Source organism: Micropterus salmoides, unplaced genomic scaffold, assembly GCF_014851395.1.
Source record: "Micropterus salmoides isolate LMB-PRFRI ecotype aquatic unplaced genomic scaffold, ASM1485139v1 Ms_hic_scaffold_15, whole genome shotgun sequence".
NCBI classification, from domain to species: domain Eukaryota; kingdom Metazoa; phylum Chordata; class Actinopteri; order Centrarchiformes; family Centrarchidae; genus Micropterus; species Micropterus salmoides.
In genome coordinates, this window is record NW_024040596.1 from 3,213,652 (window position 1) to 3,225,822 (window position 12,171).

Here is a 12,171-nt window from a genome sequence, read left to right on the forward strand (position 1 = left end):
CAGCAACCACAAGATATCCATCCACCCACTGCTGCTGCCATAGTGTTAATATCTCAGCCAGGGTAGCTGTTTTGTCGCCATAGTGCTTCATATATATATATTATTTCACTTTTATGTAAACTGACTAGAGACTGGTGGGTGAGTCTGTTTTAAATGCAGTAACCCAAATTCAAATAATTGTGTAAATGTCAGGAACATGTAGCAGCTCAACTTACAACAATATTATTAGTTGTAGTAGCCAAGTAACACTATTTTGCATGCCTAGCCATGACATGTTGTGACATTACCATAAGCCTGTCAATAAAGGATGTGAATAGGAGCAGAATAAAAATGATGCATTTACTTATTTACACTCTAATCCAAACACGCACACAGGTTTGTGTGTTGTGAACAATTTGATTTGGATGTGTACAACCTCTACATGGATTTTAATTATGATAATAATGCAAAGGTTGACCCGTGTAGGTCACTCAGTATTTGGCAAGTAGCATCAAACTGATGGAAGTAATGTAAGGGTTGTGTGAGGATTTTGGAAAAGGCATCATTCATCTTTCATTTATTCCCACTACATCACATTTTATTAGCCAGGAGGAAAGAATGAAAATCAGCAGTTTGATGAGTCATTAGTCTGTGTCTTTACACACAAGTGACGTACTGTGTGTATGTTAGTACACTGTAAGTACACGTGTTGGTGCTCACGTGTTTGTGATGGTGCACGAGAGGGAGAGGGAGAGGACAGGGATGTAGAGAGTGAGAGTGAGGGGGAGAGGAAATTCTCCGGCCCTGCCCTCTGATTGTGTTCAGTGTTGTAAGAAGGTCCCGCCCAGCCCTGTGGGAGCATACACTCACTCCACGGGACCAGGGGAAGGAAACCATCCAGCCTCAGCCTGCGCACCCCCACCTCTATCATTTTCCCTCCTCCCTCCCGCTGATGATGTATAGCATACCACAGAACCAAAGTCAGATAGCAACTAGTCAACAAGTGTTCCACTCTCCTCATCATCTCCTCATTTTGACCAACTCCCATCCCTGCTGTCCTCTCATGTTCTTCATGACTGATGTGAGCAGTTGTTGCACTTTCACTCTATTATTCATCTTTTCCACAGGTGTCTTTTCTCCCAAATCTTCTCTTCTTTCTGGCATCTCCTCCCGCCTCATCACTGCTCTGTGCCCCCCCCCCCCCCCTCCCTTCCTCCACCAGGAACATTTCTGCTCTGTTTATTCTCCAGAGCTCCAACTTCCTAACAAGGTAAAGCCTAACCCGAGTTCTCTGGGCTCAGCACGTTCACACCCAATATGGAAGTCCTGCTCCTTCCCGTGTGGCCCAGGAGTGTTGTTTACTGGGGGACTCGCGGAGAACGGCGCTGGACATTGTCCTGACATCGTCCACGCACGTGGCTTTTATGCTTATCAAACAAACCGCCCAGTATGTTTGAATGTCACATCTATGAGAGCATTCCATGTGACTTATCTAGTATGTCAAAAATACTTTGTGCAGGCCTCAGTGTACTTTAACTCCTGTGTCTTAATTCTATAAAAACAATCATAAATGTGGTGGAAAATTCTCTTGCACTTGGTACAAACACATCAGGGCTGGTATTTATCAAGATACTCTAAGTGCAGAGATTTCATGAAATTTACTCCAACTTTCAAACTGAAGTATAAAAGCAAGTTATCAAATTTAACTTTACTAAGAATCACTCTCACTCTCCCAATTATTTAAGACAGCTCGAGAAGGATCTCAAGTGGTTAGGAGTTGCCAGGAGGGCTTGTGATGGCGCTGTGGAGACAGAGACATGCGCAAGTATTTCAGGAGAGGAAGCATGTTTCTGAATTATTTGACGATGCGCTCTTAATTAGACGGGGTCGGACAGCGCAGGCATAATCTTCAGCGGGTTTAAGGTTGTGATGACGCCTTGTGCAGGAAAGCTGATGATTTTGGCCCGTCATGACCATCAATAAGTCGAATTGTCATGGAAACAGTTAATGGCACTTACAGCTCCACACATTGTCACGCGTTTCATTGACTCCCCCCCCTGTAATCCGACAGAAGCAAGCACAATCCATGCAGACCCAGGAGCAGTAGGTGCAATTAATGGCGTTCACATAAAGATCAACTTTTTTACCTTTAATTTCCAACGTGCACACAGTCTACGTACATAATGTATTCTCTGAAAAATTGTCAAATGTGTGTTGAATGTAAACTCCTCTGAGGGATTGCACCATTCAATGTGAATTTATCTGAGAATATTCTCTTCAGTGATTGGTCCTTGGCTACATCGTCATCCAAAAGTGTCGTGAATCAGCTCAAAGACTGACACTTAGAGATTTAGTCCCACACTTCACTCAAATTAGGACTGTGATGCTTGATAACTAACTTTTAAGCACAGCTTTGAGCCAAGAATAGTTTTTACTCTTAAGTCAGTTTTTTTAGTAAATCTGAGAAGCTTGAGAAATACGGGCTCGGGACTTCTCATGCAGCTCAAAGACAGTTGTCTAAAAAATGTGAAAGAAGGGCCAAAACGATTAGTCTGTTGTACAGTCTTTATAAGTAATAATAGTATTTATCAAGCATAAATGCCAAATACTGGTGCTCATGGTTTGAATTACGGGGGGGATTGGGGGGATCAGACCCCCCCTAATTAAGGCTTGGACCCCCCGCTGAAGAGCCAAAGACAACAGTTCAGAGGGGTCTTTCATACCTGTATTTGTAAATATTACAATATATTAATATTAACCATATTCATGCCTTATATTCAAGAATCTTATAATGTGATTTTAGCCACCCCTAAAATGGAGCGTACCATTTCCTAACCTTGAGGTTCAGTGAACGTCTTGTCCGCAAACATCACTCGCAGCTGCAGCTGCTGCGGTCCAGTTCACCACACGCGGGTGGAGACGCTGTAAGGTAATGTCAGTAGTTAGCCACATCTAGCTTATTTAATACATTTAACTTTCCTACCTTCAGAGTTTCGTAATTATTTTTTTCTTTTACTTAAAATGACTTTTGTGATGTGAGCCAGCTGATAGCCCACCCTGTCATTTCATTACCACCATATCCATATTTTATCTAATTGTCAGCTGACACTGGTGCTTAGGCCTGAGCAGTGAAATAGTGGATTAGTTATTGCAGTGAAACATTTTCACATAAATATAGAGTTCATTATTTCATTTTAAGTATTTTGTGAGCCTTTTTACAGCAGTTATTTATTTTAACTCTGGAATTCAGGAGTTTTACCTGGCTAGGTAAATGTTTAATCCAGGTTGGTTGTTTCAAATCTATTCAGTTTCAGTTTTATTTATGTAGCGTGATGTCATTCCCCTTTTTATATAGAGCTGGGAAGAGATCCAACAATTCCCAATTCCCCAACAATGTCTGACTACTGCTTTATTGAACCCAGATTACACTGCATTCACAGTCAACATGAGCAAGAGGAAATGAGGTATTTGCTAAAAAAAGAGTAAGTTGAAACTTAAAACTTGAAGTTATAAGAATTAGGAATTAGAGAGGATAATGCAGGCTGTATTTTATGATAGTGCTCTAGAATACTTGCTGACCTCTGACTACAAAAGCTGCTGTCTGGTGTGGGGAACCCGTGAACTGATGTAATGAATTTGATTTATCATCTACAGACTGATGACATTTGTTAAATAAGCGAGTATATTGTAAACATTGTAAGATTTTAGTTCACTGTTGCACGTACCTGCGCTGTACTGGGTTTCCTTTATGACCTGGAAAAAGTTGTCATTGTATAATTCGCATCCTGCCGGTACTCAATTTTAAGAAATTTAATTTTCCAAAAACCCAGTTTGAGGATGTCACCATAAGCTCTTGGAAATTGTGATGGCCATTTTTCATTTTGTGACATTTTATAGGCTAAATAATCAATCAGCTATTCGTTGAATCCTAAAAAATGAAGGACAAAATATAGAAAATGAAGGTGGAAATAAAAGTTGCGGCCCTCATCGAAAGGTTAAACGCCCCTCTGTGGGTTGAGAAAATGCTTTGGCGCCTCTGGATAAATAATCAGAAATGTGAAAATGCTCATTCACACTATGTTGTTCCAAACGGAGTATAATGTTTTATTATATTTGTCAAAGTCTGGTGTCTGTATCTTGTGATAGACTATGCGGGTCATGTTATATAGAAAAACTCCATTCTGATCGAACCTGGTAACTCAAGTACTTTTGGAAGACTAGAAATGTGTATCCCGGTAGGATTTTGTGGTGCCACCCACATTTGAAGGCCTTTAATTAGGAAGTCAAACTGACTCAAATATTACCCCCCCCAAGTGCAAATATAGTCCCGTGTGTGCTTAAATAGAAACTAACTGCACCATGATGTAATTACACATGTGGTTGTAAAAAGGAAGCCTCTAAATGTTCCTAGTTTCACTATGTATACACTACTTGTCCACTAGTTTATTGAAGTAGAAGTTAATAAAAATGTTTAATTTTCATGTGTATCGCACAATGACCATAACGAAGAGTTTTCCTAATGACGTGTCAGTCAAGCGAAGCATGGCTGCTGGTTAAATACGAGTCTCCTCAAAATGAGTGAACGATGCTGGTGTCTGTGAAAAAAGGAGAAGAAAGATAAATATCTTATGGATAAGACTCGAGGCCTTGTAGCTGTTAGTTGACCCCTAGCTGCTCCCAACACTTAACCTTTGACCTTGAACCAGGCTAAGGGCTATTTAGGTTTATAAGAAGCTATAAAGTTGCTTAACTTAACGATTAGTTAACAATATTAAAAGGACAAGACCATAAATATAACTTTAAAAAGTGAAGAACAAATACAAACCAAGTCTTTGACAAACTTTAAATGATTTAATAATGATTTAATAAAGACCTGATGTCTGGGAGCCTTGAAAGGCTTGCATTCAACATTTAAGGCTAACTGATGAAACTCTTAAACATGATTGTAAACAGTTTGTGTTTATGGATTTGTCTTGTTGGCACTACTGGTAGCTGGTGAGCCTCAAAGTTCTGGTCCAGGTTGTGCACTCCTTGTTATTGAAACAATCAGTCGAAGTAATACAAAATAAAGTGCCAACATTTCGTTTATGTTGCAAAAATATTAATTCAGATATCAGCCTGATGAATGCACCGAGGGAACATTATTTGCACAAATTTGACTGCTGGGACATTTGCCAAAAACAGCCAATACATCAACTGTACAGACGTTAGCTGTAAGAAAGGGATATACATAAGAGAGAACAAAGTGTTTAAGAAGCATACGACTGATGACATAACACAGACATAATCTCTACTTGCACAACGTGAGGACTGGCCCCCTCCCAAATTCATATCAATGACTTAAAATCACAATAGATGTTACACTTGCTTTGAAAAATGTGTCTGGAGAAAGGAAGAAAAACTCATTACATAAAGCCTAGTGGGTTCCAGTAAAAGCATACAGTCTTCTTTATTTGGAAGGCTAACGCTCGGCACACTGAGCTGTGTTTTGATTCGCTGTCCTTCGAGGGGATCTGACAATTTATGAGCCGCTGGTCCAGGTGCTCTCCCCTATTAACCCTTATTTGTAGACCCAGTGGGAGTCCAGAGAGAGGACTTGGGGGTAAAAGGGAAGCTGCAAAACATTTGTTGAAATTCAATAGCAGAACACTGTCTGTAATATTGTGTGATTTTGTGCTATTTTTTTAATGAATACTTTTCAGCTCATGACTGACTGACTCCTACATAACCTGTCCATGACTTTTTTTTATTCCATTTTCTTTAAGTATACAGTATCTGTGACCTTGTAACACTAACGGGTCACATGACACCAGGAAGGGAAAATGGCTAATTGGGCCCAATTTGGACATTTTCTCTTAGGGGTGTCCTCACTTTTGTTGCCAGCGGTTTAGACATTAACGGCTGTGTGATGTGTTATTTTGAGGGGACAGCAAATTTACACTGTTATACAAGCTGCACACTCACTACTTTACACTGGAGCAAAGTGTCATTTCTTTAATGTTGTCACATGAAAAGATATAATCAAATATTTACAAAAATGTGAGGGGTGTACTCACTTTTGTGAGATACTGTGTATATATAAACATATAAACAATATTTTTCCATAAATAACTGATCACATAACTACTTGTATGTGAAAAGGGTCAGTTGTAGTGACGAACCCACAGACAATTTCTACCTGATTTGCAGTTCCCTTCAGTTTCACAGAGCTACATATCGTCTTTCAGGAATAATTGTACTGTTTTGGTTCATTTCTCTCATCAGCGTTGTTTCCTGCCAAAGCAAGCATGCCAGCACCAAACGGCAGACAGACAATGTTAGCAACTAGCTTGTGAACATAGTGGACCATTCAGCAGCAAAAGAGCCAGAAAGTTTTCCCAGAAGTTGAGCGACTATTGGACTTAAATTTGCCACTTGGCCAGTTGACTCCAAATAAATGCTAATGTTGCCGTGTAGCCTATTTGCTGGACGTGTAAACAGGAAGCTGTTAGCTTGATCTGTTCAGCATCAGTGAAGTATTTACATCTTATTTCCACTTCCCCCAAGTGTCCAAAAATCTATTGTCAAAAATTTAAATCCTGCAAGGTGCACCTGACTCCTTTTGTTGATCCCTTGACAGTCCATCTGTCACCACTAGCAGGCCAGAGTTTAAAACTTTCCAGTCAAATACCAGCAAATTTGGTTTCGACATACTAATTTACACACATTCCTTCTTTTTTTTTAGTATTTTTGACATCTTCTTGGTTTTGAGTGAAATGTCATAACAACTATTGATGAATTGCCATGACATTTGGTTTGAATTTAGGTTGAAATTTTGCCATTTATATTTCCCACACTGTGAATAGTAATAACCTTGATCTAAGGCCCTATGAAATCCGTTTTAATTTTTTCCAGATTCTGTTAATTCTTTCCCCCAAATTACATGTTTTCTATTTTAATTTTTAAGAATTCTGTGTTTTATAATTTAAGCACATTTCGTCATTAAAAGAGTGTGTAATCATGTGGTGGATAAATAAAATTTCAACAATTCAATAAGAAAATAGGAAAATTGTACTATACTATGGTGTATTACTAAACTATACAATAAATAGAAATATTTTCAAATGCATTGAATGTATTGTTGCAGTAAATGTACTGTGAATGTCCACCATTATTTAGGTTATTACCATAGTTGATTACTGATAATTTCTACAGGACAATAGATGCTGCTCTAACACATGGTGGAACCGCGATCCCGTGATTTGTCCTCATCAGGTCGAAAATGTATCTTTGTCCAAAATATTGGTTTAAGACTGTATACATGCAAAACTGAAGACATTAGTTTAGTTCTATCTAGCTAATGTTAAAGATTGTCAACATATGACACACATACAGTACAATAGTCCACCATCGTATGTGTGCACAAGAGAGAAAGGCAAAATATCTTAAATTATTCACTCGATTGAAAGTTGTTTAGTCTGGAAAACAATGTGGCGTGTTACAAGTGAAAGGGAAGTTATGGTTTCTTTATTATGTACAGTTGAGTTTTGTCTGTATTGTCTTGATAAGAATCTGTGTGGAACATCTGTGCAGCTGTCTGTAAAGCTCTGTTCTGGTGTGGTGAATAAAAGATATTGAAGCTTGTCGTGCATTAGAGCAGTTTAGGCAGAGAGACAGACATGTTATCATTGACTTTACTGTTTTATGTTGGATGTTGGATGCAAAGGCACTCTGATCAGAATCAGAAAGAACATCAGTCTTTCAGAATAATGAATTAAGAAGTTAATAGGGAGCCAGTGTCCAGACGTTGGGCAGAATTGCTGTTGCTAACAGCAGATGATATTTGACTTTCACCACGGAACAAACACTCTGTGGAATTTGAATAAACCTCTTGCTTTTTCATACCCCTTTGACAACTACTCAATGTCATGATTCATCCTGGACCACAGTGGTTGGATTTCCCCACTATGTTTAGGAGATTTCTTCTGAACTGTGGCGTTAATTTCATTTTCTTTTTTCTTCTGTCTTCTCTAGTGTGCCGAATAGCTTGCCACAAGAAGTGTGAAGTCAAGGTAAGCCATTTTGATTAATAAATAAAAATAAAATCACACCCAAAGACACAATAAGGGTTAAAAAAAAGGTATGTTTGAAAGGTACATGCAGATTTTCTCATGGTTTTATGTATCAGATGTGTGTTGCTTTCCAGAGAACAGGAGAAAGGCTCCTACACAATCTTAACTTGCCCTTTAAAATCCATGTGAGCTTATCAGAAGGAAATATCATGTTTTAGGTGGAGTCAGCTACTCTTCTGTACGTGTATGTGTGTGTGAGTTAGTGTATGTACATGCAGATGCTGGGGTAGGTGGAGTCTGGGGAGTTTATGTTCTGCAAAAAAAAATCTTAAGAATGTCTAAACAAGTGCTCTTTGTACCAGAATGTGTTTATATTGGATAAACTCTTGGGTCTTGGAGATCGCCCTGCGTCTAAAAATAAAAGACCTCTGGATGAAGCCGTCGCTTGATATATCTTGTTTTGGAAAGGCAAAGAGCACGTAGAAGAAAATGGGAGGGAAAACGGATGAAGCTGAAGCTCCTGCAGGGTTGTTAAAAGAGGGAATGTTGTGTGTGTGTAAAGGTACAACAGCCATGTGAGGTTTAAGGAGGATTTGCACACACACACACACACACACAGTACATATGTTCACCTATGTACGTATATACACACCCTTCATCTGGTATCCATTACTGAAATGGGTGCTACTTGCCAGCTTTGCCCAGTCCCTCTTTTACTCACAGGAAATGCCAGGAGTGCAGGGCAGATGGGCCGTGCTAAGTATGAGGTGGGGGCTTTGGCCAGCCATGCAGGACAGGCCCCTAGGGCAAAGTTATCAAACAAAATGGCCCAACCCCATGCCAGCTTTCTCACTTGTCACAACTGAAAGTGCCGGTTTGGAAGGTTATTTAAGGTTATTTGGAAGGTTTAATGAACGGGTTCACCAAAGTGACAAAAAACAAACATATTTTCTCACTTACCTATGGTGCTATCTCGGCATGCATAATATTTTTTTATTTACCCAGGTGTATCCGAAAAACAATATTTCCACCATTAAAAAGTGAAGTCAAGTGTGCCCCCCGTTACTGTGAATAATGTTCAGAAGATGCTGTCAGTTTTCATATGGACTAGTTGCAATGAAAACTGTTCCCTGTGAGCTCTGGGGATTATTCAGGGTGAGGGGTATATTGTTGCCGTCACTGCTGAATTCTGAAAATCAATATGTTCGATATGATATATTATTATATTATATTTCTATTTGACACAATGAGCCTCATTCGTGCCAACCGATTCTTTCGATCATCATCGTCTTCATCATCAGCAACAACATTTTATTTTTTTTGTAGATATGAATTTTCTTGATTCTTGACATGATTTAACACACAGCTACTTACAGTAGTAACCCACTCTATTTTTTCTTGCTGTTTTGAAGAACAGATGTGTGAGGTACCAAAGAGAAGGCTGCATACTTTTATCATGCAAGTTCAGGAAGTCACAAGTTAAATTTGTGGGAGGAGATGTTCAAGGAGCCCAGAATATACTCCCAGTGTCTATATATATATATATAGAGAGAGAGAGATAAACTGAAACTTTCCATCTCCAAAAATCACAGCAGCATTTCCTTTTCTAAACATTTCAACTAAAAATGTCATAGCTTTGGCAGGAAGTAATTTGCTAACAAGCCTGAGATGAAAAACAAGGGAGTGACCACGACAGGGTCCAGCTTGATCGTTATCTGCACTCAGTCGGGCCTGCAAGACCGTCTGATACAGTTTTATTATTATTATTTATTTTAAAAGCCAGATAAAGCTTCTTTGTACCTACTGTCCTTTATATACAGTATGATCTTACAAGTTAGGAATCTAAACTCCTGATGATAACTCTTAGCTGGGACAGTTATCCCAAGCACACACTACAGTTATAAATCTCTGTCTCGAGATAAGACTAATATGTGGCACATATTTAACCTGGCAACTGCAACCAAATGGTCAGACCTGTGTATGTGAACACATGTGTATGCTCACAACTGGATGTGAAAAATACTTTAAATCTTGTCAGGAAGATTTCACCTCCTGTGTGATGACGGGAACGAGCCAGAGGGGAAGCATATTAGATCGCCCTGGAAGCTGAGAGAAGAGAGATTTCACGCTCAATTTCCCCAAATCCTTCCTACATAATGTATGAAGACCCTACCTGTGATTTCTATCCCCTCGACTCTTTCACATATCTTCATGCCCAAACTTCACCTCTTTATGGAAAACACAGTGGCAGGATGTCTGCACCCTTTTCCACTGCACTGCTGTCAGAGCGTTAAGAAAAGGTAAAACTTTAGATTATAAGTGAAGGTACAGCGTGAGAAGTTGATGCTTCTGCAGACTGCTTACTCTGGCGTGTCATGTGATTGTAATTGCATGTGTAATTGCAGCCCATTGCGATAATATCGCAAATCCAATTAATTGTTCAGTATCAGTAGCATTAATACTATACTTAATTATAATAGACATTACATAACGCTGTGCATGGTGTGTGCAAGCCTAGAGTTGAATATGAAAACTTTTTGATATTTACTGTCACCAGTAACTATTATTTATTTATTTATTCTTTATTTTTTGCTACTCTTTTGGCAAGTCCATACTGCAGTTTATTGTTATATATCAGCCAACACAAATACAACACTATGCTCTTTGTCTGATAAGCTGAAATTGGCTATACCATCAGCCCCACTGATACAGCGGTCAGACTCTAGTGGGTTGCTGGCACTTAAAGTCAGGAATAAGCTGAGGTGCTGAGTTCAACCTATTGGATTCCACTGATCCTTTGTTGCCTGTCAAGTGTGTTTTGAGAAGGAAACTACCATGTTCCACAGTAAATGAGGAAGGAGGTCCGGGAAAGCAGAGTTGAAGGACATGAACACACTCTCACTCCACTAGTTTTTCATTCTCTGCTCCAAAATGATGAAGCATTTGTTTTCATTTTTCCCAGCTCCTGAAATTCTCAGAATACATGTTTTGAAGGTCTGGGGGAAAACCGCATGTTTCTTTGTGCTGGCTAGCCTCCAATGTGTGTTTTTTGTTATTTCAGATTTGTTATTTGTGACCCCTTTTAGTTCCTTTCGTTGAGCACAACATGCTGCAGTCAGAGATGTGTTGCTTGCAGCTTGCTGATGGACATGTCCTCACTTTGCTCGTCACGTTTGCCAAGTGAAAAGCTGCAAGTTGCTCCTTTTTATACTGCTGAAAGTGGTAACCATTTTAATAACACTGGTTCTTCGGTCACTCACAAATTAAAAAATAGACTTTAAATGGAATTTATAATCATTTTAATGTGCGTCTCTGGTTGTGGACACACCTGTACATTTGTGATTGATTAACCAAGCGTTCTCCTTTCCAGGACGTTTCTGGATAAAAGTACATACCACTGTGTTTAAACAAGCAGTCATTTTGGCACTCTGTACATGTCAGTGGAAACTGTTTCTGGACATTTTTAACATTTCTGAGCTTTAAAAGTTTATAGTCCTTGGTGGGCTGAGAATAAGGCAGACCATCTATCTCATACTGTTTATTGCCTCCAGCTCTTTGACACATCTAAACACCTGTATCCACACATGAGGTGAGTTTTTGAGAGAGAGCATCAGTTTTGCAGCTGGCCTTCCCCATACCTGTTGGACATGGCTTGAATTTACAGTATAACGGTGGAAGGTTACAGGAGCTGTCTGTTCTACGGGAACTTTATGCCCAAAGTGTCAGCCTTTAAAGAGAACATGCTTCAACTCCAAGACCTGGGTTAAAGCCCAAGTGACAGCAAGCGTACATTCAGTTCAGTTCTTGAATGCTGATCTGAATCCCTTTATTCATTTTCTGATCATATTTTGATTATTTGCTCAATTGTTTAGCTTAACCCTAATCTTAGATGTATTCAGAATGATATTTTTGTCAGTCCAAAAATTTACAATGATCTAAAACATCAAAAACAACATATTCTCATAATTGAGAAGCTGAAATCAGGGAATGTTTGGCATTTTTAGGTGTGTTGGTGTCAGGTTGAAATATCACGCCTGGATGGATTGCCATTAAATGTTTTGACAGACACCTGTGGTCAGTAGAGGATGACTCCTCCTGACTTTGGAGGTTCTCTGACTTTTCCTCTAGTGCCACCATGAGG

The 12,171-nt window shown here is 39.3% G+C and overlaps 1 protein-coding gene across 1 annotated transcript in view; it reads left to right on the top strand.

The window, feature by feature from the left end:
• LOC119903801 (tensin-1-like) overlaps positions 1–12,171 on the top strand; it is a 186,806-nt gene that overhangs the window by 65,149 nt on the left and 109,486 nt on the right. Inside the window, 1 exon segment of the mRNA XM_038720039.1 lies at positions 7,993–8,030. Within this exon segment, the coding sequence (XP_038575967.1) occupies positions 7,993–8,030 (38 nt within the window).